Below are 14719 nucleotides of genomic sequence, written 5' to 3' on the forward strand. Positions count from 1 at the left end.
CGCTATTTCAGGATGACGACAAATTGACGTTTCATCGCCACCCCGTTGCGCAAAGTACGGATTGCATACGAGGGCGTGTCGGGTACACGAAAGGTCTCCACGTATGGGAATTACACTGGAGTACGCGACAACGAGGAACGCACGCTGTTGTAGGCGTCGCGACGGCAGAAGCACCCCTTCACAGCGTTGGCTACCAGAGTTTAGTCGGCAACAACCAACTAAGCTGGGGTTGGGACCTTGGAAGAAATAAGCTGTACCACGACGCAAAAAACAATAACGGAGTCACGTACCCAGCGCTACTGAAACCCGACGAAACGTTCATCGTTCCTGACAAATTCTTGGGTTAGTTTAATGAACGCAGACTTTGATAAATTACCCGGGAACTGGACCTACCGAGTTCAACGTCAAGATCGCAAATGACGCTTCCATTGTTCAGCGAGAAATTAAAGGATGTTTTATTTCAGTCGTCCTGGACATGGACGAAGGTACGTTATCCTTCGTCGTCGATGGCCAGTACTTGGGAGTGGCATTCAGAGGACTCAAAGGAAGAAAACTTCACCCAATAGTCTCGGCAGTGTGGGGTCACTGCGAGATCACCATGAAATACATCGGTGGCCTTGACCGTAAGTGTGAAACTCGCATTTTTTTCGTATATTCATAAGAAACCGCGATATGAGCAGTCGCGTTAAATTCCGTTCGTCTGTCAACAGCTGAACCTTTACCCCTGATGGACCTTTGCCGGAGAGTGATTCGACAACGGGTCGGTAAGCAGAGACTGGAGGTCAGAATCAACGAGCTGAAACTGCCCCAGGCAATAAAGACGTACCTCCTATACCGGGACAGAAGGTAACCACCGAGTGGCATTCAGGTTTCATATCGCATCTGCGAGTGCATAAGCATCAGGATCAGAATCAAGATCAAGACCAAGATCAAGATCAGTATCAGCACTAGCACTAGGATCAGTGACTACGACCACCAGGACACCAACAGCAACCAACGACCAATAAGCGACAGATATGATAGTACGACATACGTCATCGATGCACCGATACGAAACATAGGGAACCACCTGTCATCCCTCCTGCCTTTGATCGTCTGGATCGACTGGATCCTTCCGAAAACCACGTGTAACGCCGGTTCAATATATCTCCAGAGATATGCGCACAAACATGACGCACCTAATACGGATCGAAGTTCCAACACGTTCTATTGATAAATCATTGGTTCGTTTTGGTTGAACTGTGTGGTCGGACCAGGTCAAGTTGGGGGGAGGGGGACGGGAATAGGGGTCGTTTAAGGAAAAGCGATTGTTAATATTAAGTCTAGTCTGTCGTGTTTCTTTTTACTGTAATTTTTTTTTTTTTTTTTTTGTTTGTTTGGTTTCCTTCTTTTTCTTTTTATTTTATTTTAATTTTATTCTCTGATAGTGTTCGATAATATGCAGTGGCTGCATAGGGATCCTCAGTAATTTATCTCAGACAATTTATTTGATGATATATCGTCGCCTGAAAGACATATGTAAAAGTGTGAGGTATATACTAGAAGAAATTGTAACTGATAATGAACTAAAATTGTTCCATCGAACAATTTTTAAATAATACGATATCAAAGTGTGATGAAAAATATGAAATGAATTAATCGGTCGAACTGCGCAATGACTGGAACAGCGTTGCCGTCTCACAATTAATGACAAAGAGTAACGCCCGCTTAATCAATGGCACGTCTCCTGAAACAAAATTTTCTCTTCTTCCTTCGAACGCGATCCATTTTATTGATTATGCTTTGCCGAAGAACGATACAAAAAAAAAAAAATTAAATAAATTAATTGAAGAAAAGTTGATGATTAAATAGAGTGAACAAAAAAAGATAAAATAAAAAAGAAATTGAAATGAAGAAAGAAAAGTAGGTAAGAAATAAAGCATGAATGAAGAGGAAAGAAAAAAAAACGCTAAACTATTAGGTGATATTGTTGTTTTATGTTGTCCTTACGATTAAAATCGTAGAGCATTTATTAATTGTTACACCAACGGATGGCGTTGGACGCTTAACATCACATGTATCCGCGTTTTCTATTTTTTGTTTCGTACGTTGTTAGATTATAAAAATGAAAATAATGAATAATAAAGTAAGACGATTTGATTGAAAAGTAAAATGGGGTCAGAATAAATCAAGGAAAGAAAAACAAATTAATTGAGTGAGCATATGGGAGAAGAGACGAGGAAAGAATCTTGATACCTCGGAGAAACGCGACTCGACAGCCCTCTACGGTTGGCCAGTAAAATAAAGTTAGACTTAGTCGAGCCTGGAGACTGCAAAACCGCGAATCCCGCAATAGCTGAAGGCAGGTTGTCGTTCTAGTCCAAACAATCGAGCTAAACGAGGGCGATCCTTGATCAGGACTGGAATTCGCTACCTAGAAATAAAATTTCCCGATTTTTAGAAACGCTGTCTACGATACATACCTACCCATAAACGAGGCAAGACAAAGTATGATTGTAGTAGTGTGATAGCTGCAGCTTAAATTGCCCGAGTGCCACATTGTATGAACTTAATTTTTCAAACAATTATTTAAGCATGCTCTGAGTTCTACGACATACAAAGTGCATGCACGAAGTAGCCAAGGAATTCTTTCGAGAAGGGAAAACATGAAGATTCGTACCAACTGCGAATTAAAAGCAGCCTAGCCATCGAACGAAGTTTTCAATCGAAATTGAGCGACTAAAATTCATCATTTCCCCGTTCAAATCTTCGAATAAGAGAACTTGACACCTACGCGTATGGAAGTAGATGAGTTTCCGGAATTACAAAGATACACATCGTCTTGGCTAACTGGAATAATTAAACAATAAAATATTATTAGTACCGCTAAACTACTATTACTACTAATACTACTACTATACTAGAAGACAAAGTGACTGAACATGGGCATTCGGCAGAATTCCAAACATGAATTGAAACTGTCATCGATCTAAACCTGCGTCAGTGTAACGTAAATATAACATAATTGACATCAGCGTAATCATTTGACTGAAATTAAAACAACATTGTCAATGGTCTCTCTTAAAAATTTAGATTTTCCCTTGATCGATTTTCATCTATACGAACTACGATAAATACAGAAAAAATTACACCTGCAGTTTTGTAAAATTAACGAATTCATCGAACGGCGGAATTATGATCAGTTTAGAAACCGAGCATCCCACCTTCTTCAGATCTGTGTAAACACGGGCATCGACTTTTCAATGAAAGAATAACGAACGGCGCGAGTTGCCGCGATATTTGACCACACTAATTAACCGTCGCGTACGTACGAATTAGTACCTAATTACCTTTCCAAAAACAACCATAGATACCAACGAATATTTTTTTGAAGTGTAAATTTTTAAAGAATTTTTTTTTTTTCGCTTCAACTTCGTTTGAATTTGTAGTCTCATCGCACGCTGAAAAAAAAAACACGACAATTAACAAACCTAGGATAACGTGGGATAATTCGTAATATCCAACCGCATGCCTAAATATGAGTTTCTAAAGAAAACGAAATAGAAAAAAAAACCATGAAATCGAACAAAGCACATAAAATAGTGTCAATGGATCATAAACTCACGAGCATACTTACCTACCACTACTGCTACTATTACTATACTACTACAACTACTACTACTACTACTACTACTACTACACGTTATGATAATACTATTTCATAATATTCGGACGCATTTAACGTACCGAGCATGAGATAGAACAAACAGAGATAGGATGATACGTTGTACATATTATTAATAATTATTATTATCTCTATTATTATTATTAATTATTAATTATTATAATAATTATTATTATCATTATTACTTGATTAATATTATTATCATTATTATTATTGTATTACTTGATAGTTTAATTAATTAAGTGATTATTATACATTAGTCGGCATAATGTGGATTCATTTTATATATCGTATATAGGATTGATTGACGCCGAAGTATGGAACTCTGATATAAAAGATAAATGATAAATAACTGATCAATGGATAAAAATGAATAATCGCGTTAACTGCGAATCCCGACGATCAAAAATTAATTGAAAATAAAAAAAATTAAATAAAAAAAAAAAAACAGCAAAAAAATTGTATAATCATTAGAATTGGATAAAAACAATGGAGATTCGCATAAACGATAAGAGAACGCGCGGCTTGTAAAGATGTTCTGGGCCGCGCCCTTCCTATAATTTTAAATGCCTCAATAAAGAAATAAATAAAAATGAAACTAGCGTGTATTTTTTTTTTACGTTTTCTCAATTTTTGTTTGTAATCACTCCATTGATTTTTCTCGTGCTTTCATTGGATTGTTTTTCTCTCGGTGCTCATAGTATCTAGCTTTAGCGTTCTAATCATCGTTTGAAGTAATTACACATTCACACCCAGAATTCTTTACGGAGCCGTTCAAAGAATATCCTTCCGATGAATGTGCTTGAACTTTAGACCCTTCCTGAATTCGTAAAAATGTACGAAAAAAATATAGGCACCCTCGCATTCTCTCCGTTTCCTTTTTATCATTCCCTTCGAGCGTTTCATCTGCTCATCAGAGACCGCTTGTTGTCCTAAATTTGTTTCGAAACTAATTTTCTATGTCGACCGACGCTGACATTCCAACGAAAATACTTGTCTTAGAATTCCAGTAAAAAATCGTAGTCGGTCAATCCAGCTTATTACGCGTGATTTCGAACATTGATCTTTGTCCATTTATTACCTCTTTGTCATATTTCTTTCTTTTCTCTCATCGTAACTTAATACACAAGGGAGCGGGAACGCAATATGCGATTACCTCTATGAGGAACAGCGATGATATGCCATTCTGAACGAGGGTTAGTGGGACCCAGATAGAAAAGGGTCAGAAGGTGGCTTATTGTTAGTTGTGCCCATGTGCGTGCATTAATTAACTAGAGCACTATGGGGCGTGTAAATAGTAATAATACTTTTATATCTATAAATATAATAATAATATTATTATTAATAATGATGATGATGATAATAATAATAATAATAATTATAAAGAAACAAAGTCAGAAGCAGTGATGAGCGCCACGTAAATAGGTATATGAAGCGCACTTTACATTGGGGCGAAAGGGATGCAAGCAGGAAAGAAAAAAGTGAAGTGTGAGAGGAAAGTGAGTCGTCTGACTGCTTTTTTTATATCTATAAATATCTAATACGACTTATATTTATCGACGATAAAGTGATCAATGTGCTGTAATGTTTCGCGAACCTTCGGTCCGCTCTATAAGCCCAACCGCATGCTGCCTTAATTCTACCGATATTGTCCCTCTAATCTCTTACCCGAAAATTATTTCGTGTTTATTCACTTGGAAAATTTTTTATTTTTCATTGATTTCACCCGAAGAGAAATATTATTCAAACATCAAACGAAGAAATAGATAATTAAGTCAATCAAAACACATGCGGATCCACGAGTCTGATTAAAAGAATAAAACTTGAAGTAACAGAGTGATACATTTTTGAAATGCACTTGTATGAAGTTCTTCGTGCGCGTATAAGCATGAAAGTTTTCATCGCCGGCGTAGTAATTGTTAATATGCCCAGAAAGTTGATGTGTGAGGATTTTGATGCAGCTGAAGTTATCAAATTCACGCATCGTCGCAACTTTGAGGACAGATTTCATCAATACGATGAGATGTCCTTGAGAAGTAAAAGAGAAAGAAAAAGAACCGTAAAAACAACGAATAAATCTGGGAGAGATTACGATTCATTTATACAACGGCATAACATGATACAGAAGTTATTTTATTCGTTGCGATTCGACCGATCCCCGTGAGAAAAAAGGACAGTAATATGATTCATGATTTCAAAGAGATCCTTCGACGATCGAACCGAATGACTCGTGCGAATGAAGACGTAAACCATCGTTTCGTCTAGACTAGTTTTAGTAAATAATCGTCCAAACCCATCGATGCTTTGATAAATTTTATAATTTACAGTCCGAAAAGCTGGCTTTTCTTTGTCTCGTACCTTTCATTTTCTCTTTGTTCTTTATTTTAAATTCTGTTATTTCCTACGAGAATGAATAATCTGTAAATGTTACTTTCGTATAATCACAGTATAATTTACAATCTATAATTATAGTAACAGAATTAATTAGTTTTGCTGATGCGTACCGTCATTATTCAAATAATTGCATGTACGGTATGCATAATAAAAAGAAAGAATCTCAACGACTGAACGCTTGATGACAACCTGCCTGTAATAATCGTATACTTGTTGCCTGAACGGAGGTGTCTAATTTAAACATTGTAACCGAACAGAACAGAAAAAATCTACACACAACATCGTAACAAAAATATGGAAAGGTACAGAAAATTTTGTCAAATTTTCATCGATAATCAGGAGCTTCATACAACACACACAGACACAAACCAATGCATACCTCCTGCATATACTATATCAGAAATATAAAAATATAATATCAAGCGAGCAGTTTGTCGTTTAATATATAAAAAATATATATATAAATATATATATAACAAGTATGTAACAATGCTCTATAATACATAGCCACGATATTGATGAATGAGAAGCAATTACACGTGCAGCGTGCACAAAATTATAAATTACTTGCGTGAATGAGACGAAAGAGAAATATGTATAGCGTATAGTAATGAAAATGATGGAATATAATATAGACATTTAGAGTGACTTGTAACAAGTTAAAAGTACGTGGTAAAGAAATATGAAACAAAAACTTGTAAGAAAAAAAAAGTTAAGAAATTTTAACAACGCTTATCTTCGGTGGCGAAAGCTCTTTCAGAGCCAGTCTCCTGCTTGCATTCCGTGGTCATTGATTTTATCCTGGGCAAATAAATGATATAGGGGATTATTATTAAACAATGAAATAAAAATAATCTCAATAATGATAACAAATAATAATAATAGTAATAATAATAATGAATATTATAAGCGGCGAGGCGAGCTCGCAAGATCTTCCGCCACTTATTGAACAGCCCTTACGCCCGCCTCGGCCGTAATACGGTGTACGTGTATTTTACAATTTTGTGTTACAAGCCTGGACTATTGCAAAAAGCGATCTCACGACTAATATACAGACATGTATATAAATATATATAAATATATACACATTTAAACAAAAAGTAATAATACTAATATTAACAAATATAATAGTAATTACACCCATACATGCATATACTTGTATAGGTATACATATATTACATGGTATGTACTACCGTACCATAAATTATTTCGTAATAGTGATTTATAATTTATACGTGTGTACATGTATGGATGACGCGCGAGAGTATGATTATAATGATAAAATGAAGAAAATTGCAGCAAAAAGCGAAGAGTTAAGCAGAGAGTAAAATGAAAGGAATGAAATTATCGATATGTAATACCTATACCTAACTTAATGTTCATAATATTAATGATGAAAAGTATAATAATTATAACAATAATAATAATAATAATAATATTGCTAATAATAATAGTAATGATAATGATAATATTATGATATCAATGATAATGATAGCGTTATTTTAGTTAATTAATTATATTATCAATCATCTCTATTATGTTCGTGATTTGATATTTTTTTATATAAACTGATGACGATGACGACGATGATGAGGTGATGCACGAAGAATACGAAATGCGCGCCGGTTATATGTGAGTACATACAATATAGGCATATATATCTATATATATATATATTATAGGCGAGTGTGAAGAGTGCGAGCAAACGATGCTGTATAATAGTTCAGGCTGGATGTCAATGTTTGTAGCGGATAAAAAAGATAACAAAAAAAAAAAAAAAACGAAAACAAAAAAAAACAGCATATTGTAATTAAAATTGAAAAACATTAATCCAACGTTGTGTACCCCTTTGTTCTGACACTCCCCTCCCCCTCGTAGCCTTTGTCATACTCATCTCGTTATCTAATTTCCACAGCTTCTGAAGTGACTGACTAACAATCAGCTCTCCAAGGATATTTAGGGACCTCCGTTGAATCGGCAATTTTACGAGTGAGTTCTTTTCATTCGTTTCAGTGTAACATTATTTCACGATTTATCACATCAAACTCGAGAGTTCGCGAAATTATTTCAAGAGAGGTAAAAAAATCAATATTCGTTTAATTACTCGGAGTATATTATCACTGAAATACAGTTGATAACCAACAGGAAAACTCTCATTACTCAAAGGCTGGAAAAAGTAGAGGAAAAAGGGTCAAGGGTCATCTCCTTTATACAGTGAGTTAAGTCGTGGCCGCGTCTTATAGAATCAGCCTCTGGCCTAATTTGGTCTAAACAGAAGCCATTTTATCAAGATCGTATACACGATAGACGTTTTAATATCGTTATAGAGATCGACTTCTTTTTAATACTTTGCCAAGGTCTACTCATTGTTGGAGTTTTGGCGCTGCGGGGTACTGCGAATCAAGCGGTGCAATCTCTGTAAAGAATACGGCAATCTTCGCCCCGAAGACCTGCTTGACCCGCATCTTCCAAAAGACGACCCCAGCCAAACGATTTTTTCACCGAATTTTTCACCGTTCGACTGTAAAAAATCGAGATAAACTTACTACGATTTATTTTGGAAAAGATATGAAAGAAAAAATATGGAAAGCATACGAGTCAACTCACGTTAAATATTTTGCTAATTTTTTTCCAGTCACTCCCAAATGTTTGCGAAGCTTCTGATTCTCAAGACAGAGCAGTCTCTGCATGCAACGAATTTTCGCGTCTTCGCTCAACACGTCCTTCTGCTCCGGAGTCTGAAAGATGGAATAACGAAAAACTGTGCAATAAAATGCGTGGATGATTTTTTGATAATGAACAATCTGTATAGTTATATTTTGTTTTTTTAAGACCATAGGATTGAGTTCATTTAGCCCGATGACGTCTCTCTTCTTTCTGACGTCCACCAGAGCGTCTTTTCTGGTCGATGCGGATATCGAATTTTGAACAATTGCGAAAAGCAGAAGGAGTCCGATGAAGCTGACCGTAGCAAAGTGTTTCGTAATCGATCCCAGAGCGTTTTCCGTGTTGTGGGCTGCCGAAACGTGGTGAATATCTCCACCCGCAGATCCGACTTCGTACGGATAGGGAAAATATTCCATTCGCTGTGACGTACCTTCGTTATGGTTGAAATTCTGTCCTGTAATTAGACCGCGTCTAAAGGTGATGAAAAAAGTATTAGCTGCTCAAATACGCATACTACGGCCGTTGGACTACCGCTGTGAGAGTAAAAAAAAAAAAAATACACGTATGTGAGGAATCCTGATTCGCTCGTGAAATTTATCGAATTATCCTTCTCGTCTCATTATTCATTAATTCGGGTTAATTTCATCCCACGCTCTAATCGGAAGAATGTTTATAGGTAGGTATGTTTTTTTAATCGATCCCTTTTTCGTGGGTAGCATGTTTCGAACGTATATGTAACAATACCTGGCGGTTGAGGATAATAACTGGATGCAAAATTAACAGGTTGAAGCGGATGTTGCGTCTCCGAGAAAACCGATGGCGCAGCTTCCGGTTGACTCCAGGACCATCCGCCGTCGATTTTCTTAAGATCCTTGGACGGGGCGACTTGATTCTCTTGCACGGATGACACGGTCGTAAAATGCATATCGTTGCAGTGGACTTGAAAAAAAATGTCGAAAATAACGCAGCAGAATAAAATGAAACTCGGATTCATGACGGTGTCGTTGTAGGTTTAAGGTATACGTCCCGAAGAAGAGTGACTACCTCACAATGCGGCGAACGACGCCATATGCAGCGTTCTGATAAAAACGGTGCTTTCTATGAAATTTGAATCACTCGCTCATCAATTTATTCCAGCATAGGTCTACTCCGTTACGTATAAGTACACAATTAGGACCCCTTTCGGGCAATAAAAATAATTGGAAGAGTGGTTTGAATTTTTCAGTTCGGTGAACGGGCTGAGTGAGCGAGGGAACTCCGCTTCTCCTCTTCGAGGGTTTGCCGCTCGTTGACAAGAGGAACGTTGTATAGGTACGTACGTACGTACGTACGTACACGTAACGTGTACTACTATTCGCGTAAAGCCACCCACTACGCGACGTGAAAAAAAAAAATATCGACGCGCATCGTCCATTCATGTCACACATAGATGTACAGGTACGTACTTGTTCGCACACCCGAATACAACACCGCAAATGTATTGCAGATTAAAAAGGCCGATTGAACACGTATGACTCATCTCACGTTTCTTCAAGGGGTTATATTCTACACTCAAAATTGTTCAGCCGGTATACATTCGGATGATGCAGCCGTTCGTATTGATTTCAAACTCAAAACTCTCGTCTCCTTTTATCCTCTTACTTCCGCACGCGTATACGGTTCACTTTGTTCAATATCAGCGACAAAAGTGAAAAGAAAGACCAGAAAAAATTAATGGCTGTGAACCGGGCAGGGATGAAAATAGAACTCTCGTACGATCCTGACAATGAGTTAAAGAATTTTCGTAATAAAATCAGAAACCGGGAATAGAAAGGAAATGGAAAAAGAAAAATAAATCAGATGACACTGCATAATCTAGTGTAGGAATCGCTGTGACGCTCGTGCAATTCACGAGTCGATAACCACGTCGTTATTGTTCCTATGGCGTTGAATGAAACGCGAGAAATAAAATAAAATAGCAAAGAAGAAGAATGAAAATATTTCACGGACCATTGCGACGGTGTTATTTTGCACCTACATTCATTAAAATGAGCCGTCCCGAATGATTTGTGCGTCAATATCGAAAGTCGTAGGTTGAGTTTGAAAAGTTTTATGAATTTTCGAAATAATTTATCCCGAACTCCCACGCTTTGTCTTCAGCTAACGCTGTGGTCTCCATCTTCTGAACTTCGAAGTCGTTCCGCGGTGATAAATTATTGGATAAAGTATAGAGTAAAACAAAACGAAATAAATAAACGCCGCTAGAGGCTTGTATTCTACGAGTTGACCGAGAGATAGTTCTTCTTATTATTTTATTATTCTCCTTTTGTTTCTCCCGCTTCTAGGCATAGGTGGATCGAGATTTAGGAGCGGGCGATATCGTAGATTCTAAGCGACGCTGATGGCGCTATAGGTATACATATAACGTACATACCTCTCCTCGCTGCTCTCCCTTTTCAGATATACCGCCGCGCCGGCAGGGGTTGCGTTGCCTCTCATGGAATGGGATTCCGGTGGATAGGGAGCCTCGACTCCAGGGGTTGCTATGGCGATAGGGCGGCAAAGGACGAGGGGCTGCACAGCCCGACGGACACAACGTGCGTCTGTCTGGAGCCATGGCAAAGGGGGTTGAAAGGAGGAAAGGGGCCGATGCGCCCACGCCGCGACCGATAAGGTCGTCTGTCGCGGTAGCGGCTATGAAAATCTTCGCTTTCGTCAACTCCGAATGTAAGAGCCCCCGGATTCTTCGGGAGATGTTTTTTTTTTTTCTCATTTCATGTTCTCATCTTCTTTGTTTCCATTATACCGACTGTTCAATTAGCCGAAACATTCTCTCTCTGAGCATTGCATACTCCCCCGTTCCACGATCATTTGGCCGAACGAGGATAATATCCAGCACGCGCGCGTTTTCACATACCATATACGGGGATGTATGTACTTTATTTTAAACCGTGTTTAGCGAAATCTTCGCCTCGTGAACTGCGGAATAAGGAAGAAACCTGAGGGAGATATACGGACCCTTGTACGCTATACTCGCGAGGGTTGGCGGATCGTAAATGTCGCGGGAACGTGCGAGTTTATTTTCTCTTATGGTTTTCACCAGACCCTAGATTTCCAGAAGGATTTTCAGGATTCGAGAGATTCGATATCGAGGACTCCGTTCCGCTCTTTCTTCGGAGATTTGCCCGTACCATTTGTACGATACCTATACATACAGTGTCGAAGAAATAAAATAAGAGTCGAGATTTAATCCTTCGTCATCGAATATCGCATTCAAACGCGTCCGGGTTTGCGACGGTCAATCGTTATATTTTCTTCAGATTGATCGTCGGCGCGTCTCTCACCTCGCTGCAACGTTCTGCGTGTATTTTATTGGAATCGTTCTCCGTAATAATTTGTTATTGAGGTCATGACGTGAAAACAAGCGTGATACGGGTTTACACATAATACGACGCGTCGATATATTGGAAGAGTTTATTTTTAGAAACTGCTTCATCCCCCTACCCCGCATCACTGATTTCTATATTACTCAGACCCACACACCCTTCGCTTATTCGCGCTGCGGTAAACCCCACCATACCAGTTTACAAACACCGATATGATCGCGTGTATCATCGACACCGCTCAAGTTTACACCGAAGGGATTGCCAATCAATTTTTATCGGATTCTTTTGCGTATATTTTTCTTCAACATAAAGACACTCGGAAGCAAGCAGTCTTCGTGCATTCGCGTCGCATTTCGGTTCATTTCTACCGGGATGAAAAAATTCTAACGTCAAATTCGTCGAGAAGATTTCGCATTTAATCGTTGCACGGCGGAAAAAATACCCGAGAATCTTATGATCGCGTGTGCGTAATTGCAGGAAAAGTACTTCCTACATCGCTTTTCATTCGATCCACCTCGATAAACTCGAATAAGCGTGAGAAGACGGATGAACGGGATGAGAATCCATCGCGGGACTCTAACGTATTAGGAGTACCGTGTGCAGCTAAATGCGTCTGATCACAGCGGGCTATTACTACTGCGAAACACGCGAGTTGTTTCAAACAGCCGTGAACGTCGTACCGTAAGAATCTAGAATTTTCTACCGGAGGGGTTATAAATGCTTTTGACGAACCGCTCGATTTTCCTACTGTGCAGGATGAAATTAATACGCCGAAATTAATCAATTCGGTTTACCGCGGGTTACGCTGCAAATTTATTTATTACGCGACGAAAATACGCCGCTAAAATCGATTGCGAAAATTTCACCTTGCTATCCTCCCGTTTCCGTCGACCCATGCCGCGAGTGAGGTAGGTACCGTACCGACGACGGACATCGATCGACGTTACACTTTTTATTTTCCAAAGCTTATTTTTCATTCGTTTACTTATTTATTTATTTTTTGCCTCGCCGAACCGAACGGCAGGGGGGCGGTTGTAACAATCGGTAAAGTAATGTTCGCACTGGTTCATCCGACAGAAATATGAACTCTCATGGGCGCTCTAATGTTTTTCAGAAACCTATTGGTTTTCGTTGGACAGCGATAAAGACCTTGATGTTCCTTTTTCCTCGTCACCGGGTATATGAAATGAAAAAAAATAAAAACAATGAACGTGATATTCGCGGGGGAAGGAAAAAGTTAGGGATGGAAAGAGTGAGAAGCGCTCTTCTCGTATAACAATGTAAATGTAATTGCCGTTTCAAAGTAGAAGAAACCCTCCGGGAAAAGGAGGGCACATTACATTAAGCGGCTATTTGGTTTGCGTGGCCTGGACATAGATCCGCCTAGATATTCGAGTAGTATAGTCGAGGACGTTGGACTCGTAACAGACCATACCCGTACGTATAAAAATTGGGTCCTTTGCACAAAAGGGACCGCGTGCTCCGCATATATTTCTATTTCTTACGAGTTAGCGACGCAAAAAGGAAGAGAAGAAAAACGATACGCGTACGTTTGCCGAAAAATCTTTACACGACCCTCACCTTCGACCTTTCACAAAGGTGGAAAAACGTACCGATGCATCCGGAATTAGATGCAGATGATGAAGAGAAAATGAAGCAACAACGATCTCGCAGATTATGCATATAGCTGCAACTTTCGGATATGATCACAGTTATGACAGCGATACAGCTGAGGGAGTGGAATATTAATTAATCGTTGGAGCAATTTGCAAGTCCGATAAGAGTCGGCCCTCGCGGTACGAAGTGGATTTGCCATTTATTTGAACTCTGGGCAACCACGAGGCTGCCGGGATTAACGCGAAATACAGCGGTGTACGCTGCTGTAATATCGAAGCGGAAGCCACCATCTTGCCTGACCTAGTCTGGTTTACTCTACTTGATCCGCTGGAGCACGCGATAAACAAATGACTGTATTTTTCCGGCTATCATCCGTTATCTGTCTAGTATTATTATACATACTGGCTTAGTTCGGCTTGTTAAAACCGTATCGTTTTAATTCACCGCCGGCCGATAACTGCTCCGGCAATCTCGTCAAGGATTTTTTTGCCAAATCGAAAATACTCCGCGTCGATGTTCCGAATCGATTTGCAGCGAATTCCCGATACAGCTGCTCCGGAAAATGGCGAGAAAAATAGAAATATCATAATTAGGGAATTATCCATCGAGGGGAAAAGCGCGGCACACGTTTCGCTGTGTGTAATAAATAGACGACGACTCCCCGCACAACACGCGCCGCTACGATGCGATCTCGTCGATTTGGGAGCTGCGTTTAGTTCCTTACGTTACTGCGGGGGTAGCGGACCGCGTCTGAAATGACCTCGAGGATCTGATTTAAGGGGAAATTACATGATTTATGAGTCTGTTTTCGACACTTCTTACGCTACTACCCTCGTTCGGATCATCCGGGTGTTTTGCACCCGGCCAAAGCTATTCTTGAGGGGCGCTGAGGAATCGAGGAAACCTTTTTTTTTTTCGCTATCAATAATAAATCAATGATGATTGAAATACTTCGACGTTAATAACGCAGGTACCTGTCGCCACTGACAGAGGAGACCCGAATCCCCACGAT

At 39.2% G+C, this 14719-nt stretch overlaps 2 protein-coding genes across 7 annotated transcripts in view; one reads left to right on the forward strand and one right to left on the reverse strand.

The window, feature by feature from the left end:
- The window catches only part of LOC105684372 (protein gustavus), a 70606-nt gene extending 62713 nt beyond the window's left edge, over positions 1 to 7893 (forward strand). For all 4 annotated transcript variants that reach the window (XM_048654428.1, XM_048654430.1, XM_012397681.3 and 1 more), the window contains exons 4-6: positions 12 to 342; positions 465 to 623; positions 711 to 7893. In XM_048654428.1, coding sequence (XP_048510385.1) covers positions 12 to 342; positions 465 to 623; positions 711 to 850 — 630 coding nt within the window. In that variant the 3' untranslated portion in view covers positions 851 to 7893. The remainder of the gene's footprint in view (positions 1 to 11; positions 343 to 464; positions 624 to 710) is intronic.
- A 265-nt stretch (positions 7894 to 8158) lies between these two features.
- Positions 8159 to 13313, reverse strand: LOC112694991. 3 transcript variants are annotated; one of them, XM_048654432.1, is made up of 4 exons: positions 11139 to 13313; positions 9470 to 9664; positions 8666 to 9179; positions 8159 to 8579 (listed from the first exon to the last, which is right to left on the reverse strand). In XM_048654432.1, the coding sequence occupies exons 2-4, from the start codon at positions 9648 to 9650 to the stop codon at positions 8459 to 8461; spliced, it is 816 nt and encodes a 271-aa protein (XP_048510389.1). In that variant the 5' UTR covers positions 9651 to 9664; positions 11139 to 13313; the 3' UTR covers positions 8159 to 8458. The 3 variants fall into 3 exon arrangements, with proteins under 3 accessions (XP_048510389.1, XP_025602651.2, XP_048510388.1); XM_025746866.2 differs by lacking the exon at positions 11139 to 13313 and having other exon boundaries at positions 8666 to 8796; positions 8893 to 9179; positions 9470 to 11093; XM_048654431.1 differs by lacking the exon at positions 11139 to 13313 and having other exon boundaries at positions 9470 to 11100.
- Between the last annotated feature and the right edge of the window lie 1406 nt (positions 13314 to 14719).

Source organism: Athalia rosae, chromosome 4 (assembly GCF_917208135.1).
Source record: "Athalia rosae chromosome 4, iyAthRosa1.1, whole genome shotgun sequence".
NCBI classification, from domain to species: Eukaryota; Metazoa; Arthropoda; class Insecta; order Hymenoptera; family Athaliidae; genus Athalia; species Athalia rosae.